The sequence below is a fragment of the Capra hircus genome, chromosome 13 (assembly GCF_001704415.2).
Source record: "Capra hircus breed San Clemente chromosome 13, ASM170441v1, whole genome shotgun sequence".
NCBI classification, from domain to species: domain Eukaryota; kingdom Metazoa; phylum Chordata; class Mammalia; order Artiodactyla; family Bovidae; genus Capra; species Capra hircus.
This window is the reverse complement of record NC_030820.1, coordinates 62,377,263-62,401,377: the sequence shown is the minus strand read 5'-3', so window position 1 is coordinate 62,401,377 and position 24,115 is coordinate 62,377,263. Positions and strand designations below refer to the sequence as shown.

Below are 24,115 nucleotides of genomic sequence, written 5' to 3'. Positions count from 1 at the left end.
CCACTGAAGTCCCACAGGTGTTTTTTTAGTGACATGCGCACAGCCGTGTGCATACTTGTATGTTTGTCTGCATATATGCTTGTCTGTGTCATCTCGTCCCCTGGGCTTGTCAGCCACGTGTGGCTTTCCTTCCTCAGTTTCCTTCTCTCGTGCACTTGCTCTCAGATCTTTGCCAGCAATGGCAATTCACAGAGGCCTCCTGTAGGGGACTGACCTCCCTGAACTCTTCAGTTGCTTGTAAAATTTGGGTTAATTTTCATTTTTAGGGTACATATCTTTCATGAGATTTTCAGTGAGCTCTGTGATTTATCAAAGGTGAAAGGTTAGTGTTTTAGGAAAAGGCAAAATTTCTGTGCACAGGCTTTGGGGCCAGACAGACCTGTCTGTGAACTCTGGTCCAGCTACTTACTCTTCTGTGGCCTTGGGCTGTCATCCGACTTTTTTTGCGCCTTAGTTTCTTCATCCATAAAGTAGGGATAATATTGTACCTATCATAGGGTTGCCTTGTGGATCAAATGAGGTGAATATGTCAAACAATTAGCAGCATGCTTGGCATGTATGTGTGTGGGCGTGCTGAATCGCTTCAGTTGTGTCTGACTCTGCGACCCTATAGACCATAGCCCACCAGGCTCCTCTCTCCATGGGATTTCCCAGGCATGAATACTGAAGTGGGTTGCTATGCCCTTCTCCAGGGGATCTTCCTGACCCAGGGATTGAACATGAGTCTCCTGCATTGCAGGTGGATTCTTTACCTTCTGAGCTACCAGGGAAGCCCCTTGGCCTATATGCTGCTGCTGCTGCTGCTGCTAAGTCACTTCAGTCGTGTCCGACTCTGTGTGACCCCATAGACGGCAGCCCACCAGGCTCCCCAGTCCCTGGGATTCTCCAGGCAAGAACACTGGAGTGGATTGCCATTTCCTTCTCCAATGCATGAAAGTGAAAAGTGAAAGCGAAGTCGCTCAGTCGTGTCAGATTCTTTGCGACCCCATGGACCAGAGCCTACCAGGCTCCTCCATCCATGGGATTCTCCAGGCAAGAGTACTGGAGTGGGTTGCTGTTGCCTTCTCCAGAGTATTCCGTAATTTACTATCATCATCATCATGATGTAATTTTGCATCAGTTTTTTCAGAATTTTTTTTTTTTTTTGGTCTACCTTTCTCTCAGATTCTATACCATTTTCCTAGACTTTGGCAACTATTTATACTTTATTTGCTATAACCAAATATGGATTTGGGTTTTTTTAACTGAAATATTGGATTCTTTATAATGCTTTTACGAGAATTAAGGCAGGCATAGAGACATTTTATCACTTCCCTGGTGGCTTAGAGGGTAAAGCATCTGCCTGCAATGCAGGAGACCCGGGTTCGATCCCTGGGTCGGGAAGATCCCCTGGGGAAGGAAATGGCAACCCACTCCAGTATTCTTGCCTGGAAAATCCCATGGACAGAGGAGCCTGGTAGGCTACAGTCCACGGAGCCACAAAGAGTTGGACATGACTGAGTGACTTCACTTCACTTCACTTCAGAGACATTTTAATGTCACTAGAGTTTTTACTTTCAATGGGAGGACAGAGTTTTGTTGACACATCTTACTACAATGATAAATGTGAATATATCTTGTCACAAATGCATGAGCGGTTTCAAAAGGTTAAGTATTTAAGACATGTTTGCAGATGTCTTTGTTTTGACTCTGTTTCTTTTCCACCCAGTTGCCCCACAGACGTCAATCTGTTAGGCCTATGGTTTGTTTATAGGTCAAAGCTGAATATGTCTATGCCTAGAGGAGTTTTTCATTCATTCCCTGAGGGGCTACACATTGTTTTTCCTGCTTTCTCACTGAGTGACTTTACCATCCATGGGCTACATTTTGCTGCTTGAAAGTGCAACAAGTTGGCTCCATACATAGCTACAGGTGTTGTTCTGATGGCATTTTACATATCAGCCAGCTTGCGTTTTCTGGGTGTAGGGGTTGGGGAGTGGGTGGATCTAGCTTTGCCTGAGATGGAGAGAGGATCATGTCATGGAAATCACACTGAAAAGATACGAGACTGTGACCGCAGCCACCAAGCCCCTGTTAATAAGCATCAAAAAATGCTTTCCGTCCCTACACCAACCTGCATTCAGCAGCAGCAGCACATTACCATCACCCACATCCCCATTTAGAGATGAAGAGACCGGGGCTCAGAGAAGCTGCTATTCCTCTACAAAAGTGGCAGGGCAGATGTGCGTGAAACCAAAGCCTTGACCTAGGACGCGCCGTTTGTCTTCTCGTGCCACTGGTCTGTGCTATTCTTGAGGGCTGGGGCGTGTCTCACTTATCCTGTACATCCCTGTCTCCACTCAGTGTGCAGTAAACATGGAACAAATGAAGTACTGGTCGAATGAATGAACGGGTCAACTTCTCAGAGCCTCACTTTCTCTCCCTGACTGTCAAATCAGCTACCAGTTCCTTGCCTGCTACTCATGGGGGATTATGGGAGTCAGATAACACAGTGGCTCTGAGTGTGTAAAGTGACAGCCTTATGTGAGGCAAGGAGAGTTCAGCCATCCATCCATCCATCCATCCATCAGTTCATCTATCTATGTATTCCTCAGACATTTATTAAGCACCAGCTATGTACCAGGCACCATGAATGCATTAATGCGCCATGGTCTCTCCCCTCATGACTTATAGTCAGACAGACACAGACCAAGTAAACAGGCCAATAAAATTCAGTGAAATAAAGGACAAGTTGTGTTAAGAGTTTTGAAAGAAATGAAGCCTGAGATGGCAGTAGTTGAGGGCCTCTCAGAGGAGATGGTTCCTAAGTTGATTTAAAGGATGAGAAGAAACCACCCAAGACAGGGTGAGGGGCTGAGGGAGAGGGAACAGCTTGGGTCAGCCTGCTGTAGGGAAGATCTGGTGTGTTTGAGCAACTCACAGGCCGATGAAACTGAGGAGGATGGAGGGCTGACCTGGGGCCAGTCAGGAAGAGCCTTGTGGGCCGTGGTGAAGACCACGGATTTTCTTCTGGGTTTTAACCAGGAAGTGACATGATTCGATTTCTGTTTGGAAAAGTCTGTTCTGGCTGCAACTTGGAGTCCAGGTGGGAGGCAGCCGGAATAAGCCAGGTGAGAGATGGTGGAAGCCTTGTTCAGTGTGGTACTGCTGGTGGATCTGAGAACTATTTAGGAAGTAGGACCACAGGACTGGACCTGGCGTTGGACTGGGTGTGGAGGAATCAGAGCCCTGAACTGGGGAGTTGTGGTCGGGGTGGGGAAGAGTGAGTGCCTTCAATGTTCCTCCTTCTGGGCCCCTTTCTTTCTTCCAATAAACCTCTCCCCGTTCTTTAGGCTATTTTCCCAGTTGGTCAAAACACGTCCATCCTGTGTCATGTCCCTCAACACTCTTGGTTCTTGATGGCCTCCCTCCTGGGTGACTCAATGGCTTCACTCCATGGGGCATAGAGGCTTCTCAGAGGTGCCCACTTTGGGCATTAGAAAGTGGGACGAGAGAGGGCAGAGGTCCAGCCCCCTGTCTCATTCTATCAGAGGAGCTCCCTTGTCATCTGTTTTATGTAGCAGATTTCTTTTAAGCTTTTATTTGAAGACATGGATCATGAGCCTTGAAAAATTGAAAATCACTTCTTAAAAAGATGTATTTCTTAAGAAGACCTTCAGGGGGGTTCTTTTTGGGGAAGATCTTAGGTCACCAGAGCAGGTGAGTGGAGGAGCTGTTTTGGGCTGTTTGCTACTTAGCTGAGCTTCGAGGCCTGGGATGGGGGTGGCGGCAGGGAGGGACCATATGGGGTGGAGGGAGCAGGAGGGTGGTCTTTGGAGCCCCTGTCTTGACTTCTAGCATCAGAAGTGGTGTTGCCCTGCTGGCAGATGGGAGTGATCTCACACCGTATCAGGGAGCACCCAGTGTTATCATGAGGTTTAATGGGATAACAGTGTCTGCAGACTGCAGAGTGACATGGCTCTGGTAAAGCCATAGGCGAGGAATGAGGATCTTCGAAGGCTCGAGGGAGAGGCTCTCTCCTGCTTGGACAGGTCATTCCTGCTGACGAGCAAGCCAGGGTCCTGAGGAAGTCTCCATTCAATCATTTTGCGCCTAGTATCTACCTTGTGCCAGGCGATGTGGTCACACACAGGTGGGAAAATTCTGGGCTGGGGGTAAAGTTTCGTGTCTCCTCTGGGAAAGCGTGTTCCAGCCTCCACCTTATCTTAAGTGTGTCATATACATGTCCAGGGTGAGGTCCAAGAGCAGGACGGTCCCGCCCTCCTGCCTGAGGTCCTCCTGATGGCTCCTGCACTGGGGCTCCTGTGGGGGACTTTTTCCCTTCAAGGTGAGGCTTGTAAAACAGGTCGAGGAGTCAGGTAAAGGGCTCACAAGTGGTCTGCTCTGGGCTCCCACCTCCTCTTTCCATCAGGGACCCTGCAGCAGACTGGTGAGTTCTCCCTATAATTTGGGCTGCTTGGTAGAGAATCAGCTCCCAGGACGGCCTCCCCAGCAATTTCTCCAGTTTCACAGGCCAGCTGGGGTTCCTGGGCAGCTGACTACCTATTCATTCTCAAGACAGAGCCTGCTATGAGTCTCTATAAGAGTCTGAAGTTTTCCCCCATCTGCCTTTTTCTGGGGCAGGGCCCAACCTGCTGAGGGCTTTGATAGGTGCCCAGGTGTGGGAGGGGGCGTCCCCCTGCTTGGCCATCCCTCCATCCTTGGCAACCATGGTGCCGTTTACAGTTCAGACTGCAAAGCCCTCTGGTGCCTGGCTTTTCTCTGCTTGCTGCTTTGCTCTGCCTGGGCCACATGGGGCTGGCAGGTTGGTGGTGAGGATGCTTCTGGCTCTCTCCCCTGGGCTGTCTCCCTGCTCTCCCTGGCTCTCCTTGCTCTCTCCCTGCTCTTGGGCACATGAAAATCACTCTGCTGCTCACCACGCCTTCGAGGCCAGGGGAGCTCTGCAGTGTGGCTGTCTCACAAGCACTCACCTGCGTGGGGGTCTGCCTGCTTCCCTCTCTGCTCAGGGCTTCCCAAACGTCTGTCTCCTGTGGTCCCTCTCTTCTTAGGGACTCTCTTTCCTGCTCCCTTTCCCCTCCTCCATCTTGAGCAGGGGAGCTTTCCTGTGTGATCCTTTCCACACCCCATCCTCTCGGGCTAGGCTTTCGGAGTTCAAGCCCCTTTTCCATTTTTTGAGGCACTTCTATCGTCTAAGACACTGAATACAGAATTCAGAATACCCCTCTGAGGGGCTAAGGGAAAACAAGAGTGGCCAGGGAGACAATCCCTTCATTGAAACATTTCAGAACAGCCTGGCCACTTCCCAGAACCCCTTAACAAATTCAGAACTAGACTCCTCAAGCAAGAATCATCTTTACTGCAACTGTGATTTTCCACTGTGACTGTAGCCATTCTTGGACTCTCAAGGGCCTGAAGCACTTGTGGTTGAGGGGAGAGACTGGCTCTCGGTAAGAACTGGTTATTCCTACGGAACGGTCAGCAGCAGGTAGTCCTGTGGACAGAAGCAGGGAGATGCGTCCCTTCAGTCCACACCGCGCACAAAGCCAGCTCTCCCCGAGGCTGCTCCTGCCACGCCTGAGAGGGACTGTATGCCCTGAGGACATGCCTTCCCCTGGTGGCCAGAGGGCACAGTCAGGAACCGACTGGCCAGGGGGATAGAGTGGAGGGGGAGGAGGGTCTCGGGAATGTTTGTGAGTGAAAGGGCAGACCAGTCTTTGGGGCTTGTCCTGAAAGCCTGCGTATCAAGGTGACTCTCATATTTTTGTAGCATTGGGGTTTGTCTTGCTTGGGTCACCCTGAGGTGGATTGGAGCCTTTCACTTGTTCCCACCCACAATGCTCAAACCCCTGCCAGACCTGACCATGTTGCTGGAATCCATCCATCCCTGCACCCTTTTCCCCCACAAGAATAGGAGCTCCTGGAAGGTTTAGGCCCTGGGTCTAACTCATCTGTATCTCAGCATCACTCAGCGCAGGGCCAGGCACAGAGCAGCCAGTCACATTTATTGCCTGAATTAATGAGTGAGTGATGAGGGCAGCCATGGAAAGACGCACAGGTTGTGCACTGTCCAACTCTAGGTGGTGTCATTCATGTACACTAGAGTATAGGTGCTAGAGCTGCACACGACGCCATCAACTTGACAGTGTGGGAGAGTCTAGAAGTGAATTAATGAGTGAGCCACTGAGCCCACCCACAGGTTCTCCCCTTGCCTCGCGGTTGCTGTTATGGTTCTTTAGTTGCTAAGCCATGTCCACGTGTTTGCCACTCCATGGAATATAGCCCTGTCCATGGGATTTTCCAGGCAAAAATACTGGAATGGGCTGCTATTTCCTTCTCCAAGGGATCTTCCTGACCCAAGGATCAAACCCGCGTCTCCTGTACTAGCAGGCAGATTCTTCACCACTAAGCCGCTAGGAAGTCCCCCTGCCCCTATAGGCCTGGTTATGTGGTAGCTGCAGGGGCTATGCCCTGATTATTCTTCTGGGTTCTGGCCCCAACAGCCAGGATCTGTGGCAGCATTTTTGAGCAGGCGGGCCCCTATGTTACCTCTAGTAGCCCTTCCAGCCCTGACCTGCTAGGGTCACCTGGAGCTGACCCTTCCCAACTAGGGCCACCCTGGGCTGAATCTAGGGCGGAGTCTGAGGCTGGGGGTGGGGGACAGCGCAGGCGAGGAGCTGGGCTTTTGCGATAGGAACTGCTGCTGTCCCCTCCTGCCTCCTCCTGCTCAGTAACTTCTGGTCCTTGAAAGCAGATTCGTAGTGTTTCCTGAATGTCAGGACTGGGAACTGGGAGTGCTGGGTCCAGGACTGGGCATAACTGGTGGTCCTGAAGCTCGAAGTGTATGCCTTGGGTGGTGGGTCACATTCTGTCAAATGTTGGTCTCAGTGGTTGCTCTTGTTTGTGAGGGGAGCCCTCACTTCTGGCCCAGGGGGAGAACTATCTTTCTCTCCATTACACAGAGACAACAGGCTGAGAGACTCTAGCGGCTTGCCTGAGGTTGTACAGCCAGGAGGTTCTGTGATTCTCTTTCTGCCTTGCACCCAGCATCCCTTCCTGTGCTGCTGTTTAAGGCAGGAACAAAGAAATGAAGGGCATCTCTAAGCTCTGTCCTTTCCTATCAGCCTCTTCTCAGGTTCACCCGCAGAGGGAAGGGCAGGGGGCTGAAGGGGCGAGGCGACTCTGGGGGCTGATTCAGAGCTGGCAAATGCTGATGGAACCACCTCCATGGTTCTTCTGCTGGTTTCCCCTGCCCTCTGGTCTCTGGCAGCATCTCCCCTTCCTGGCATTCAGATAGCAGGTGCAAGAGGCAGCAGCCCTGTTTTGGGGGTCAGGATACCCAGTTCTAGCATGGTGGGTGGTCCAGGCTGAGGGTACAGGCTTTGAAGTCAGATGAACCCCAGTTGGAATCCTAGCTCTGCTGCCCCGGGCAAGTTTCTCTACCTTTCTTTTGTAAAATGGGAGAAGTAATAGCGTCAACTTGATGGAGCTAATTGTTCAGATCACCTGTGTCAGGCCTAGAGGCTCTCGGAGAGCCAGGGGTGTGGCTCCTGGAGGGATTCATGGAGAATCCCGCTCCCAGAGCCTCAGCTTGCTCATCTGTAAGTGGGGCAGCTCACCCAGTATGGCTGTGAACAGACAGTGAGATGAGGAAGGTCAAGGGAGCGCCACCTTTGCCGGAGCCTTAGCGTCCCCCTCCGCAGGATGGGGACAAGCACCTGTGGGACCCCATGGCTCCTGTAGCTCTGACCTCCCATGTGCGCCCCGGGAAGCTCCTTTTCCCATCATTTACCTCGGAGGGCTCCATTTGCGCCTGGTCAAAGGAGATGCCCTTGATGTTGGGCAGCAGGAGGCCTTGTTTTCTGAGCAGGTCTGCAAGAGGGGAGGGCGGGGGAGCTCAATGTGCTGTGGGCAGGTGTCTGTGGGGCTGGGTGTGTCCTCCTTTCTGCTCTCCCAGAGAAAGTTGCATCCTTGACCACCAGGGGGCTTCCCTGGGGGCTCAGATGGTAAAGAAACTGCCTGCAATGCGGGAGACCTGGGTTCGATCCCTGGGTCAGGAAGACCCCCTGGAGAAGGGCATGGCACCCCACTCCAGTATTCTTGCCTGGAGAATTCCATGGACAGAGGAGTCTGGCAGGCTACAGTCCATGGGGTCGCAAAGAGTCGGACACGACTAACCCTTGCCCACCTGGCCTCTGGCTGCCTTGTTGGACTGTCTGTAACTACCATCCACCTCCAGTTGGTTCCCCTTCTTGAAAATGAATTGGCTCACTTCATGCCCAGAACCTTCCCTGGCTACCATGGGCCACAGAACAGATGGTAAACCCTTCAGCCTGCTTGGCATTTGAGCCCCGCTCTGCTTCTCTGGCTTTACTCTGAAGTCCTAACTTGAGTCCTGGAGTTGGAGCACAGAGGAAAGCTCATGTCAGGGAAACAAGGAGCCAGGGTTCAGGGCTCAGATCTGCCAGAGACTTGCAGAGTGCCCTTGGGTAATTCCACGGGGGACATCTCTGGGTCTCTCTGAAAGAGGAGGAGGCTGAGCCAGGTGATTTCTCGGAGGTGAGTGAGGTCTGAACTGTTTATCCTACATGTATTAATACTTTCTGAGGGTCTCCTGGGTGGGAGGCACTGGACAAGGTATAGGAACACAAAAAACAAAGACCAGGGATCCCTGCCCTCCAGCAGCTCACCCTCTGGCTGGGTCCTAGGCAATGGCTAAATAATCACGTGGGTAGACAGGTGATGGGCAGCAGGTGTTGGGTAGACAGTGATGGGTAGACAGACCGCATCAGGGGAGGTGGAAGGAAAGGGCAGCCGTGACTGCCACGGGGCAGAAGAGCCTGACTACGTGCTGCATTTCTGGAAGACTCACTTGCCACACCCCTCCGTCTTCCTGGGACCACTTCCTGCTGCCTGCACTCTGTTGCCTCAGGGTCTGCTTCCCAGGAAACCCAAACTAAGACAAGGGTGTTTTGGGAAAGTTTGATTTTATTGCTGTTATCTAAGATGGAGGCGATGTCTCAAAAAGTTCAGCTTTCTGGCGTCTCTCAAAGGTAAAACATGTCTTCCCTGCTCTCATTTGAGCTGAGTGCTTGTGCGTGCTCAGTTGCTCAGTCGTGAGCAACTCTGGGACCCCCCTGGGCTGCAGCCCGCCAGGCTCCTCTGTCCGTGGAATTCTCCAGGCAGGAATATTGGAGTGGGTTACCATGTCCCCCTCCAGAAGATCTTCCTGACCCAGGGATCGAACCCGAGTCTCTTCTGTCCCCTGCATTGGCAGGCGGGTTCTTTTACCACTGAGCCACCTGGGAAGCCCCAGCTGAGTGCTAGCTGCCTGCTAAAGGCGGGACGTGTTCTCCGTAGGCCTGATCTGGGCTGCTTCCTTTGGGTTACCTCCCTGGCCCCTGCAGGTATAGGAACGCTGAGCTGTGGGCTCCACCACCTCTGAGGGCCTCTCCTTTTCTTACTTTCCGTCATGTTACCCCCACCTCCCTACGAAGCCCTTCCTCGCCCCACTCTGAGCTCTTGTTACCACTAGCAGCCTGAGCAAAGAAAAGGAGGGCACAGGTAGCCCCTCTCCCACCCCCGATCTGCCACCCCCCCCACACCACCTAGACTTCAGGGTCTCTGCAGTTCTCAAGCGTGGAAGCCAGCTGTCTGCGTGGGGCTGCAGGCATGGCTGATGCGGCTCCCAGCCGCGTGGAATGCTGGCCTGATAGGAACACAGTGGCACTCACTGTTGTGATGGGGCAGGACCCTCCAGTTCAGAAGCTCGAAGAGAAAGGCCTCTAGACGTTCTTTCTACAAGGAATGAAAGAGGAACAGGAAGGTCACTTCTGCTGGCTTGGCAGATTCTGACCATGGGAATGGGGGGACTCCAGTGTCCAGGTGCCCACAGGAGACCAGGAGGAGTCCTGGGAACTCCACTATTAAAGGGCATTGGAGCCAGATGACCAGACTCATGAAGGGACTGGGGAACATTGGGGGCCCTGAAAAAGGGTCGCCTCACTCCAGGTCACAGTAAGATTCTTTGTTTCTCTGCAGGGCAGTCCAGGAAACTGGTTGGGTGAGAGAAAACCCCAGGGCCAGATCTGCAAGGGGACCAACTTGTTAAGTGGATGAAAGTATGAAATGGACAAGTTGACATTCTGAGGGTTCTCCCCACCCCCGTGGGCAGGATGAGATCACCCAGAAAGCGAGTGAGGCTTCCCACCCCCACGACTCAGGGCCTTCTTTCAGGCCTGCGGGTGGGTGCTTCAGAACCATGAGAGGCCAAGGATAAGGAAAGAGACTCACCTGCGTTTCAAGGCCAGCGGGGTAAGGGCCCAGGATGACTGTAATGCTACCAGAGAAAAGAGATCACCCTTTTAGGTCATGGCAGTTGCTTGGGGTGGGAGAAGTGTGCACTGTTCAATGACTTCACATCACAACACCCCTCCCCCCGCCTGCCACTTTCCTTCCCACCTCCTCTCAACGGCTCCATTCAACTGACAGTGAGCTGGGAGCCTTGCACCCCGAAACCACACTCTCTCCTTCCACACTCCCTGTCAACCCCCTCATTTTTTCCTGAACATCCCACACAAAAATGTTTACCTGTTTGGAGTGAATTGGAGTTTTAATTCCTGATTTTTCGAGGAAAACACAGCATTTGAAACGAGTTTCTATGAGGAGTGGAGATTATTAGGTCAGAACAGGAGAAGAATTCATATTCCAGATGGAAGGATTTTCTGCACCCCCACCCTACATTTGAAAAGACCCTGATGCTGGGAAAGATTGAAGGCGGAAGGAGAAGGGGACGACAGAGGATGAGATGGTTGGATGGCATCACCGACTCAATGGACATGAGTCTGAGTGAACTCCGGGAGTTGGTGATGGACAGGGAGGCCTGGTGTGCTGCAGTCCATGGGGTCACAAAGAGTAGGACACGACTGAGTGACTGAACTGAACTGAACACCTTACATCATCCAGGGCTAGCCCCCCTCACCCCATCCTCTCCCCAGCCCCAGCTGTTGGCTCCTGTGAGTTCAGACCACGAATGTGTGGGTGTTGCCATGGGAGAGAGCACAGTGACGGGGTGGGGGTGGGGGCGGGGGGTTGGGTGGGTGGTGCTGGGTGCTTCTGGAGGCCAGGGCTGGATATGAGGGGAGGGGGAAGCTCAGCTCAGTGGAGGGAAGGCCTTTTGCAATGAGTCATTTTGTGGTGGAATCACTAGCTGGAAGCCAGAGGACCTCTTGGTTTTGAGGGGGTTGTCCCTGGGCCTCCATAATTCACACAGTTACCCCCTAAACCAGAAACCAGAATTTTCACTGCCAGCCAGAGATGACTGATGTCTGGTCCAGGGAATCATGCCAGCTAAGTTCCCAGGATCCAGCTGCATACACCAGATGGTCCTAAGCTCACCTATAGTGGAGAGACCTTTCTGCCCTGCAGTTGTTGTTTAGTCGCTAAGTCGTGTCCCACAGCACCTTCCCAATTTCAAGGTCTGTGGAGTGGGAAGCAGGAACCCCAGCGGGGCTCGGGATAGAGGGGCTGAAACTTCAATGGAGCTGTCTTCCCCAGAATTCCTCCCAGGATCTAGCCCTCTCTAGCTTGGGTCACCTCTCTCTTGGGGAGCAGAGAATACAATCACATTTAGCCCTCCATGAACTCTGTTTCTCTGCGTTTTCTCCTGGTTTTGTGGACAAGGGTTTCAATGCAGCCATGCCCAGAAGAGAGAGTCAAGATGGTGTCAGAGGCAAAACTCTGTAGTTGCTGAAGAAATCTCTGGGGAGCACGGGGGCTGGACTTAGGGGAGCAGGTGTGAAAGTATTTTAATTTTCTCACAGCAGGCACAGCTATGGAATGTTAGCAGATGTCATGGCGGCGAGGTTTGCCACTGCCCTCTGTCATGCTGCCTCAGTCAGCTGGCCCTAGAGGGGCCCTCAAGTGGCCCCCAGCTCCTTAGGGAACGAAGAACTTTGAGGCTTACTCACCCAGGAAACTGAGACGGGGGAGGTGTTGCTGGACCCCACCAGCACCAGGGAGCCCGGCTGGATGACGGAGGCTGTGTGGCCTTCAAGGTGGACAATGGGAGGGTCAGGGATGCTGATGGTCACTCCCACGTTCCCTCTGGATTGATCAGAAGTCTAAAGAAGGTGAAAGGAGAGAAGGTGCCGGCTGGGACAGAAGACTGAGTTCCTTAGTCCCCAGCTGGGAAGGATGGGAACAAGGCCATCTTAGGAGTCAGGGTCTAGTTCTGTAGCAACTTGCTGTGTGACCTTGGGAAGGTCACTTACCCTCCCTGAGCTCCTCTGATGTGAAATGTCATCCCCCTTTTCCTGGGCATGCAAAGCAGATAAGAGCATAGATTTTGGAGCCAGAGTCTAGTTCTGCTACTTCTAAACTGTGTGGTCTGAGACAACTTTCTTAATTTCTCTGTGCCTCAACTTTCATGCTTGCATTGGGTTGGCCAAAAAGTTCATTTGGATTTTTCCGTAACAGCTTTTGGAATGAATGAACTTTTTGGCCAACCCAATAAAATGGGGATAATAATCATACCTACCTCATCAGGTTGTTGTGGTGATTAAGTGAGTCAATTAATGTAAAGTGCTTAGAAAGGAACTTTGCGTCTAGTAGCACTATTGTTATCTATTGTGTGTGTATGTGTTAGTCGCTCAGTCGTGTCCGACTGTTTGTGATCCCATGAACTCCTCTGTCCATGGGATTCTCCAGGCAAGGAAACTGAAGTGGGTTGCCATTCACTTCTGCAGGGTATCTTCCTGACCCAGGGATCGAACCCAGGTCTCCTGCATGGCAGGAAGATGCTTGACCATCTGAGCCACCAAGGAAGCCCTGTCTGCTGTGGTTATTGTCATTATTCTGTGTTCATCAGGTTCCCTGTTCTCAGAGCCTTTGGAGAGAGGATGCTGAGCATGGATCTTGGAGTCTGGGACCAGAACAAATCCTGGTTCTTTCTCTTATTGAGCAGTGTGAGTGTGGGCAAGTGAAGTCACTCTGCTCAGCCTCAGTTTGCACAAGTGTCAAAAGCAGGTGAGAGGGCAGGCTTTTCGAGGATTGTGTTGAAGTAGGTGGAGCGGTCTGGCGCACCGTCTGCTCACTGCTATCTGCCATGTGCTTGGGTATGCCTTAGCAGGGTTGGGGTTTTTTATTCAGTAGTGAATTATGACAGCCACAGCCAAATTCTTGTCACCAGCCATGTCACCTGGGTGGGACAATGAGCTAAGTGAACTGTCCCTTTTAATCACTTGTGAAGAAGGTACAGTGATTTCCAGAGTCCACAGTAGGAACATCTGGCCAAATGCAACGTGTCTGTGTGGCCCAATCCTGTCCTCTCTTCTAGAATCTTTCCTGAGATCCTGCCCGAGGTGCTGGGGGAGAAGCAGGCAACACACCCACCTTGGGCTCAGGCTCCAGTGTGCTCAATGACAATAGCTGGATGAGGTTGGCAGCCTGGAAAACGGGCAAGATATGCGTTGGCCTTTAGAATCCTGCAGATCCTTTCTGAGCAGGTTCATGGGTTGGGAGGGGTGTCAGTGGGGTTCAGTGAGATGTAATTGTCCCCAGCTGAAGGTACCACCGACACACCACAGTCTCAGCACAGGAGGAGCCATTCATTTGGCTTCTCACCATGATTTACACGGGAAGGCTGACATTACTGTTTCAATGATTCCCCCACCCCCAACCCCCACCCCTGGCCAATGTTTTATTGTGAAAATTTTCTTTCTTTTAAAAAATAATAGTTATTATTTATTTGGATATACCAGGTTTTAGTTGTGGCACACAGGATCTTTAGTTACGGTATGCAAACTCTTAGTCGCGGCACAAAGGATCTGGTTCCCTCACCAGGTATCCAACCTGGGCCCCCTGCATTGGGAGCATGGACTCCCAGCTGCTGGACCCCCAGGCAAGTACCATGTGAAAATTTTCACACATGCAGCAAAGTTGAGAGAATTGTATAGAGAACATTTGGATACTTATTACCTAGATTCTTCTATTAACATTTTCCTGCACTTGCTTTATCATGTATTTATCTGTACTCTGTTGATTTTCGAAAATCATAAATCACCAGAGCAAACACTGTAACATGTATACAGTAAAAATTAAAAGTCCATCTGAACACTTTTTCCCCTTTTCCCCTAAATCCTGTTCTCAAGGGTAACTGCTATTGATATTTTGGAGTATATCCTGACAGACTGTTCTCTACACACACAGGAATGAATAGATGGGAACATTCTAACCACATGGTCCTGCATGTTGTTTATTCCTCTCAACATCAGTACCTGTAGAGTAGCCCCATTCTTTTAAACAGCTGCCTGGTATCCCACCACATACCACCATAACATGACTTTTTTTTTTTTTTATCAGTTCCTTATTGATGGGCTCCTAGTTTAACTTGATTTTTCACCCTGTAACAAGTGAAGCTGCAAAGATCACCCTTGCATATGTACCCACTGGTGTACGAATTTCTGTGGACATGGAATCACAGGGTTCATATCCAGACTTGGAGCTGCCACCTGTGTGGAAAGGAGGGAGCAGCGTGGGGAAGCAGGAGTCGTGGCTCTAGCCCCGATCCTACCTGCTGGGTGACTTGGGAGGTCACGTGCCCTGTCTGGTCCTTGGTTTCCTCGTGTAAAAAATGCAGCAATAACACTAGATTTCGTTCAGATATGGATCTTGGGATTCTGTATTTCAATATTTACTGAGCACTCACTGTGTATAGAGTATACAGAGTATTCACAGAGTATACTGTTCACGGTCCCCATCCTCAAAATGAGGGAGACAGTGAACACGCGATGCTAAGGAAATGAACACACAAATGTACGTATGTGTGTTTATGTGTATATATTACATATGTACATATATATATGACTTTGCACATATAACTTTACTCATACACATATACACAGTTTGATCTATATTTTGAAGAGAAAAAAATAGAGAGGGTAGAGAGAGAAAAAGCTTACTTTAGACGTTTAGATGTGGTGGCCAGAGAGTGGCTCTCTCAGGTGATGATATTTTGCACTAAGAACAACGGTGGAGGGAAGATTGTTCCAGGTAGGGACAGAGTGTGTGCAAAGGCCCTGCGGTGAGCCCAGTCCAGCCTGCGCGACTGGAGTCTAGTGGGTGGGCGGGGCTAGAGAGGTGGGCGGGGCCAGACCGCACAAGGCTCCAGGGCTGCGGGGAGGAGACTGGATTTTATTCAGAGTGTGATGAGGAGACGCTGGGGGCTGCTGAGCAGTGAGCGATCTGGGTTTCTCCCTCCTTTGACCCCCTTGTTGACCCTGGGAACTTGCTCTTCCTGTAGACTTGTGTGTGTGTGTGCCTCTTTGCTACCATTCAGGCCACTTCCTCAGAGATGTCTTTACTGACCTCAGTGTCCAGGGCAGTCCTCTCATCTCCACCAGTCACTTGCTTATCCACTGCTCTGCTCATTATAAATAGACACGTTATTTTATTTATCTGACTGTTTTCTTGTTTAGTTTCTATTCCCCCAATAGACTTTGACCTCTTCAAGGACAGAGACCCTGTGTGTACAGGGCATGGCACACAGTAGGACTACAATACATATTTGCAGAATAAATGTTATGAAGAGAGGAAAACCAAAGGGGCCTGGGTGTTCAAGGAAGTCTTACTAGAGGAGGCAACTTCTATACTGTGTTCTGAAGGATGAATAGGAGTTCTCCAGGTGAGGTCCAGAGAGAGGAAGTGACTCATCTGGACCCACCAGAAAGGTACTTCTGCCAGCTGGGCTTCAGTTTCTTCATGTGAAAAATAGAGCAATAAAGCAATATACTCCTCTTCTTTAAGCACTCACCATGGGGTCCTGGGGGCTCACATAGATCTCCTTGCTGGTGTACAGGCAGGACAGAATGTCATTGTAGGTTTCCAGTGAAAAGACCAGGTCTGCCAGGCTGCCCTGGGCTAATTTTGGGAGGGGCTTGGGGGCCAGGTGGTCAGGCCTTGGGACTCTCTGGCCTGGACCGCAGGGGGTCACAAGCTTCAGAAAAATGAAGAAGGAAGGAGAAATTCAGTGAGTACAACTTCCCTGGCCAAAAACTGGCTACAGTTAATATATGGAGGATTCACTATGTGCCAGACACAGTGCTGAACACTTACAGGCGCATTTCAAGCTCACAATAGCACTGGGTGGTGGAAACCATTTGATAGGTAAGGAAACGAGGCCCAGAGGGCTGAAGTGACTTTCTTAAGCTGGGTTTTGAACCCATGAGCTTTGCCTCCTTGCTTATTGCTCAAGTAACTCCAACCCTTTCTCTGTGACTTTGTTAACAGCGCCTCCTTTCTAGTCACTCAAATTTTCCTGTCCTGCTGACCCACTTGCTCCTCATTCTCCTCCGTGCCCATCCTCCCCCAGACCCGTGGATGTCCCCAGAGGGTCTGCCCTGCCCAGGGGCTGACTTACCTGGACTTTCATCAGGATGGCCTCTTCTGTGAATTCTGTGGTGGTGACATAGTACTGGAAGTCTTCTGGGCCCGAGCTGGCTGGGGCTGCAACAAGGAAATGGAGGCTGGGCCCCAGCCTCCCAGGGGGATGAATGGAAGGGTGTGGGGAGGCTGCGAAGCAGTAGAAATTCCTTTTCCTTCTCTGCTTAGCTTTATGTTTATTGTGGGATGGCCTGAGCGTCTTGTAACAATGAACATTTAATGAGCCATAGCTCTGTGCCAGATTATATGTGTTATCACAATGGTCCATTCTGTGAGGTTGTGGTTAATCCCATTTTACAGATTGGGAAACTGAGGCTCAGAGTGGGAAATGAGTTATCAAGGTGATAAGACATAATAATGCCCCTTCCCTCTATCCACAGGAAGTAAGCTCCCCATGTGAAAGCTTTGTCTGTTTTATTTCCCATCATATTCCCAGAGCCTAGATGAGTTCCTGGCATGCAGTTGAGGGACAGCAGATAAGCCCCACTTCCCCTTGGCGAGGAGCTACGAACGCAGAGTGATGTGTAACAGGTCTTCCAGCAGCGAGTTGAGCAGGGTTGTGGCAGTGGGGCACACCTGGAGCAAAGGCATGAGGGGGTCATCACTGAGGTTGGGGTGAGGTCAAGGGGCCGACCTAGGAGTCATACCCCTCTTTCAGGGGGCAGGGACAATGAGCAACTTACTATCTTCTGCAGGAGGAAGGGCAATGCCTCGTCCAGGACACCTGTCACCAACGGCAGAGCTTCGTTCACCAGGAGGGGGTTCATCCTAGGGGTGTGGAGAGCAGATGGGGTCTCAGACACATGGAAGGGGAAACTGAGGCCAGAGGGGGTAGTCCAGATAGGGCGGAGGAGGCCCCAGCGGGTCTGTGTAACAAGGAGGCTCAGGATGGCTGCTTCCTTCCCAGCCTGGGGTCCCTCTTCTCACTTCTCCCCTCTTTCTTCACTTTCCTGTTCTGTTTTCTCCCCTTCTTGCCTTTTGCTTTCTCTCTCCCAGACTTTGTCCTCCTCAACTTTATTTCTTCGTGAGTCTCCCTCTGCCTCTGTTGCTTTATTTCTCTCTCTGATAAAGTTCTCTGGGATTTTCAAAGAGGGAGAGATCACAGCTGGCAGTGGAGGTCAATGGAAGGCTTCCTGGAGGAGGTGGATACTACGAGTCATAGGTAGGGGCCTTCCTTGGTGGCCCAGTGGTTGAGAGTCCACTTTCCAAGCAGGGGACCTGGGTTTGATTCCTGATTAGGGAACTAGGATCCCACATGCCACTGGGCAACTAAGCCCATGCTCTCTAGAGCCTGCGTACTGCAACTAAGACTCGACACAGCCAAAAATACACACATACATACATACATAGTTTTTAAAAAAGAATCACAGGCAGTGGCCACTTTATGTGACATGTTCTGTGCTCAGCAGCTCACATAGGTTAGCTCATCTCTCCCTGACAACCACCCTGGGCGGCCAGGGTTCTCTGAGTGATACTTTTTATTGGCGAGAAACTAGGCTCCTGGAAGTCAAATAGCTTGGCCAGGGCTCCCAGTGTTAGGAAGCAACTGAGCCAAGATTTGACCTGCATGGATGCACACTTTGACCGTAACACTCAACACGGGGCAGGAGATGCTGATGGACGGTGTGTACAGCTGGTGGCCTTGGAGCTGACCCTGTCCCTGACAACCTGGGCTGGGGTGAGGCAGCCCCAGCCTGGAGTCTCACTGGAGGGCTGAGCACAGGAAGGGGGTAGGTACTCACTGCTCCAGAACCTCGATGCTCAGGTACCCTGGTGGGGTGTGGCACTCCTCAAAGGCCACGTGGGTCTTGTTCCCCATCTGCTCCAGCCGAGCCCCGATGTGGATGTTCTTGATGACTCTGAGCCGCAGGATCCTGTAGGCACAGCGTGTCCAGGCAGGCTCCAAGTCGCAGCCCAAGACAGAGTCCAGAACTCACCGGCAGGTGGGGCCCTGCCGTTGTCTGGAGGGCTCAAGTGAAAAGCTAGGAGGTGGCATGAAAAACACGGAATTCCAACTTTGGAAAAGCCTAAAAGATCTGGCAGCTCTGGGCCAGCGTCCTCACAGGGTGGCTGATGTGAGCTGGACGTGGGCCACGTGCGCTTCAGTTTACTACAGTCCCCGCCAGGCCAAGGGTCAAGTGCATTTTTACTGTGCATTATTATAAGGGGGATGATATTTTTCTCATATAACAGAGATCTGTTTCTCTGTGGCCGCATCTCTATGAAAGAAACATTTCTTGTCACTCACATTTCAATTAGAGAGGGAATCTAAACGAAAAAATGCCATATTTTACAAAAATAATTTTGTTTATTGGTGAGATTGGATGTTCCTAAGGGCAATGCAAGGAGATTTCCTGTTTCATGTGCCAAGGCTGCCCGTATCGCTCCCTCTGTTGTCTGCTGTGCTTACAACCCCAGGATGGCATATCCTCCACCGCTTAGTGGGTGGTCTGAGCTCTCAGACTGGCAGTGAACTCACAACAGGCAAGGGCAGCAGAGGACTTGATCATAACTGTCCGTGGATGAGCCAAGAGGACGGATGGCCTTGCTCAAGCCGAGTTCCAGTGTGCTGGGCCTCAGGGTGAGCTTGAACCAGACCCTCCTTGGATCATCCCGTGAGAGCATCTGCCTTTTACTCCAGATGACACATGTCCCTTGACACGGAAGTCAGAGGGTTTATCGCAGCCTCTGCTGCAGATTCACTGTGTGGGTCACTGTGTAGGCGGGTCCCTCTCCTACAGTTTTTCCATCAGAAAAAAATGACTTTGGGCAATTCCCTGGTGGGCCAGTGGTTAAGAATCTGCCTTCCAATGCAGGGGACGTGGGTTCAATCCCTGGTGAGCGACCTCAGATCCCACATGCCATGGGGCAACTAAGACTGCATGCTGCAACTACCGAGCCCTTGAACCACAACTAGAGAAGCCTGGGCACCGCAATGAAGATCCCACGTGCAGGAACTAAGACCTGATGCAGCCAAATAAATAAATATTTAGAAAAAAAGGAAAAATGACTTTGAAACATGCCCAAGTTTCAAGGATTACTGTGACCCTTACAGTGACACAGGCAGCAGGCTTTTGCTAGTCTTGCACGGCTGCCTGGAACCGAGAGAGGTGGGGAGAAAGCACATACCCACCCAGCGCACACACTCACCTCTGGAGTGAGAGGTACAGTTTGCTTCTCAATGTGACCTGCAACAGGCTGTCACTCAGGACTTGCAAGGTGACCTCAGGTCCTTTGGAATCTTCTATGACCAACCTGTGAGCCGTGTGCATGGGGATGTTTTTGTGTTGCCTGGTAAGCCCCCTGTGACTCTGTGGAGTGTGTGTTTCTGTATTGGCTAGAATAGGGGCAGACATCGGGAAAGGGGGGGCAGCTTTGGGACAACCCCTTCCATGACCCTCAGGGCTTCCTTGGTGGCTCAGACAGTAAAGAATCGCCTGAAATGCAGGAGACCCGGGTTCCATCCCCGGGTCGAGAAGATCCTCTGGAAAAGGGAATGGCAACCCACCCCAGTATTCTTGCCTGGAGAATCCCATGGCCAGAGGAGCCTGGTGGGCTATAGTCTATGGGGTTGCAAGGAGTGGGACATGACTGAGCAACTAATACTTTCACTTTTCACTACCTTGACCTCCGGCCTGGCTACAGAACAGTGGGCTCTCGTTGCAGCCTCTAAGCCTTGAAGACGTGGGCAAGTCCCTTCCTTTCTCTGGGTGTCAGTGCCCCCCTGCACAAAGTGAGAATACAGTAGAGGAGCTACCTGTGCTCATCTGACAGGTCTGAATTCAGATAAAAGCATTCTGCAAAAAAAGACGAGAGCAAGCAGGAGTCAGGGAAAGCAAGACGGCTGGTGATCCCACTGCCTTCTGCCCAGGGACCACCTGCCCAGCTGAGCATCCAGGAGCGAGGACATGAGCCTTCTGCTCCCTGTGGTGGCCTCAGGTCCCTGCATCTCTCTGAGCTCGGAGGAACTCAGAATTCTTTTAAAATATTAGATATAAGCTGGTGACTCATCTGATGCTGACTGGAGGAGCAGCAACAAGTTCCAGTGCTGGAGGAAGACCGGGGTGGGTCAGACTCCCCAAGGGCTATATGCCTGCCTCCAGCGTGGAAGCTTCCAAAGAGCTTTGAAGTATGACTTGGACCTTGTGCGTTTTTTTCTGTGGCCTTTCCAAGCCTGTGCTAAGCTGGGTGGGCAGAGGTGGTGCCAATGCATGGGCAGGGGTGAGCGATGGCCAGACCTACCACTCACTGGGGCAAGTATGGGCCCAGCACCCCCTCCAGGCCTCTCTGGGAAGCACCTCCACCCTCCCTAGTGCTCTTACTTTTCATGCCATTACACCCCCATCAGAAAACTTCTGGACTCTCTCTGGCTCTCCCCGCTCACACTGAGAGGTGGATTTGGAGGCATACCTGTGACTACTGAGGTTGACCTTGGAGGAACCCATGCCCCAGCCTACATAAATAAGCAGCATTCATTTATGCTGGTAGTTATTTTACCAGAAGTTGTGACTAGGGACTGACTTAGGAATTAAGGACCCCACATCCATGACTGTCATGGGGGGAGATCAGGCCAGGTGGGCCAGATCTTGGTTATGGAGAGAATTTCTGTTATGGGTTGAACTGTGTCTGTTTCCCCCCAGTTCATATATTATTGAGTTCCTAACCCCCAATACCTTATAATGTGAACTGAGTTAGAAATAGGGTTGTTGCAGATAGAGTTAAGATGAGGTCGTACTGGAGTAGGGTGGGGCTCTTGTCTAATGTGACTGGGGTCCTTGTCAAAAGGGAGAATTTGGACACAGATGTAGACACACACCCAGGGAGATTGCCAAGTGAAGATGAAGGCAGAGATCAGGTGATGATTCTACAAGCCAAGGGAAACGAAAGATTGCCAGCAAGTCTCCAGAAGCTAGGGGAGAGATACGGAAGATGCCTGATTTCAGACTTCCAGTCTCCCGAATTTCTGTTGTTTAAGTGACTCAGTTTGTTGGACTTTGTCACAGAAGTCCCAGCAAACCAATACAATCAGAAAACCTGGGCTTTTATTAAAACCCTCCAGATTTATAAAAAAAACAAAAACAAAAACACTATGGCAGTTTGCAATAGCCAGGGGTAGGCTAAATGTGGAGGGTTGGAGGGCTGCCCGGCTAAGATCCTTGGTTGTGATTCTATCTTGTTCCCTGGAGGATTTCAAGTGGCTTTGAGAGGTGTGCTTAGTTGCTCAGTCATGTCTGACTCTTTTTGTGACCCCCTAGACTGTAGCCCACTAGGCTCCTCTGTCCATGGGGATTCTCCAGGCAAGAATATGAGAGTGGGTTGCCAAGACCTTCACCAGGGAATCTTCCCAACCCAGTGATTGAACCCAGGTCTCCTGCATTGCAGGTGGATTCTTTACCATCTGAGCGTCCAGGGAAGCTTCCTTTTGAGAGGTTTAGGGACAACAAAAATGCACTTGCTGAGGGCTTTCCAGATGGAGAAAAGCTCCAAAGACACTGGGGCTCCCACCGCCCACCCAGTGTTCCACTTGACAGAGGAGAACTGAGTCTGAGCAGGGAGAAAAGCCAGAAGGAACTCACCCCCCCAGCTGGAGCAGCTCCCTCAGCGGTGAGTGGCCCTGTCCCGAGAGCAGACCCCTGACCAGTGGCAGGTCAATCCCACTGCTCTTCTTGGAGAGGCTTTTTCTTACGAAGGGCATGTGATCCAAGATGGCAATGCCTTCACCTGCAGCCCCCCTCACAGGGATCCTGGTCACACGGTCCAGGACGCGGTGTTTAAAGAACAGGTCTGAAATGTCTGAGGACAAGACGCTCCTCAGGGCAGGGCTCACCCTTCATTCAGTCATTCAACAGCTGCCCACCAGCACCTGCCCCGGGCCAGCGATTTAGGCATTTAGCAGCAAGTACTTATGAAGTGCTTACTCTCTTCTGGGCTCAGGGACCAGGAGCCCCGTGGCTTGTGCCCCCATGGTGGTTACACTGTAGGGGTGGGGGCAGTGACAGGCAACAGCTGAGCCCTTAGATAAGCAAGCAAAGCAATTTTTGGAAAATAAAACGGAGTTGAGTTGGGGCATGATGGGGGGAAGTTAGTTTTAGATATGATGGTCTGGGAGAGCCTGTTTGAGGGGGGAGGCATTTGAGCTGAGACCTGAATGAAGTGGAGAAATCCACTATTGCAAGATATTGGGAGAGAGCAAAGTAGACAGAGGCAACAGGCCATGCAAAGGCCCTGAGGTGGTGATGAGCCTGGTGGGTGTGTGAAGCAGAAAGGTCAGTGAGGTTGGATCGTGCTGAATGGGGTAGGAGGTGAGTGGGTAGGCAGGACCTCACAGCAGACTTAGAGAGACAGACAGACAGGATCACAAGTATAATATGCTTGGATAAGGCCATAGACAAGGCTTCATCAAAGGGCTGTGGGAACCCAGTGGAAGAAACCTGCTTCTTGGGACAGACACTGGGACTGTTAGGCCTTGGCCTTAAGGTACGAATCAGAATCCGTCGTGTTGGGGGATTGAGAACAGGTAAAGAACAGCGCAAGCAGAGGAAGGAGCCTGGGAAGTCTCCAAGGCCAGTCAGGGCAAGTGGTGGAAGAGGCTGGAGAGGCAGGGCCTTGGAAACCAGGATGAGGAGCGTGGAGGATCTCCTGAAGGCTGTGACTGGGGAGCCACAGCAAGTGTTAGAGCAGCGCGTGCTGGAGTCAGCTGTGGGCGAAGGAAGGCAAATTCTGCTGCTGCTTGGTGGGGAGGCCAGAGGAGGAAAAGCCCTGAGCAGGGAGGTGGTGCCACTCCCCGGCCCGCCGCCTCCCCCCTGCTCCCCTGCACCCTCCGCCGCTCTTCCCGGAACTCCTGCCTCCCACCACCCACCCCTTAAAATTTACCTGTCTCCAGCTGATCCTTGCTGATGCGCATGAAGACGAAGTGCTGGGCTTCGCCTTGGACCTGGGGCAGCAGCCCCCAGCAGAGCAGTGGCCCCCAGAACTGCAGCATCCTCATGCCCAGGACCTGGGGACACAGGGCTGGGAACCCCGCTGGCCACCTCCATGGCCTCAGTGGGGACCCACTGCCAGCTTCTCCCAGCTCTGCCTCTTCTAGAGCCATCTCTCCAGCTTTCCTTCCTCGCTTCTCCCCTTTGCTCTCGAGCTACCAGTCCTTGAACACAACCTGTGCCTCCCACCATCTCACGTCAGTGCTTTCCATTCCTTCTGCCTGAAATGTCCTTTCCCCTCAAATGGGCTGGCTTCCAATCTGGACTTTGCCACTTCCTGACTGTGTGACCCTGAGCAGATTATTTGGCCTCTCTGTGCCTCAGTTTTCTCATCTATAAAATGGGAGACAGTCATAGATTATTGTGGGGAATGCACTCAGTAAAATGTGCAAAGCACTTAGCAAGTAGTGTGCCCAATAGCTGTTAACGCGGCTATGTGATATTGTGAGACATTAAAAGAGGTAGTACTCCCGTTTAACCATGGAGGTTTCTGAATCTTGAGGAGAGGACATGGGGTAGGGGTTCTGGAAGAAACACCACTGTGGCCAGGGTAGGCACTAGGGGGGCTTGAAGTCAGGGCTTTTTGCCAACTAGTAAAAATGTACCAACAGTACATTCGTACTGGGTCCTGCCTGCTGAACCTCAGCCCTGCCCAGGCAGCCAAGGGAGTATAGTTGGGACCCCAGAGCCTGCGGCAG

The 24,115-nt window shown here is 51.5% G+C and overlaps 1 protein-coding gene across 1 annotated transcript; it reads right to left on the bottom strand.

Annotated features, from left to right (window-relative positions):
- LOC102187691 lies at positions 5,465-23,419 on the bottom strand. The gene is made up of 15 exons (XM_018056900.1): positions 23,311-23,419; positions 22,014-22,230; positions 19,588-19,692; positions 18,180-18,311; positions 17,121-17,205; positions 16,950-17,013; positions 16,415-16,500; positions 15,809-15,991; positions 13,390-13,443; positions 11,967-12,119; positions 10,588-10,655; positions 10,291-10,336; positions 9,732-9,795; positions 7,790-7,869; positions 5,465-5,491 (listed from the first exon to the last, which is right to left on the bottom strand). Exons 1-15 carry the CDS (start codon positions 23,417-23,419, stop codon positions 5,465-5,467), a joined length of 1,473 nt encoding a protein of 490 aa, XP_017912389.1.

What these genes read in the sequence shown, in the direction of transcription:
- LOC102187691 (XM_018056900.1), bottom strand. Translation starts at nt 23,419, where the DNA reads ATGCTGCAGTTCTGGGGGCCACTGCTCTGCTGGGGGCTGCTGCCCCAG. An exon ending in CCATCCTGATGAAAGTCCAG is followed by an intron (nt 15,992 to 16,414) that starts GTAAGTCAGCCC and finishes ATTTTTCTGAAG; the next exon opens with CTTGTGACCCCCTGCGGTCC. An exon ending in CTCCAATTCACTCCAAACAG is followed by an intron (nt 10,337 to 10,587) that starts GTAAACATTTTT and finishes TTTCTCTGGTAG; the next exon opens with CATTACAGTCATCCTGGGCC.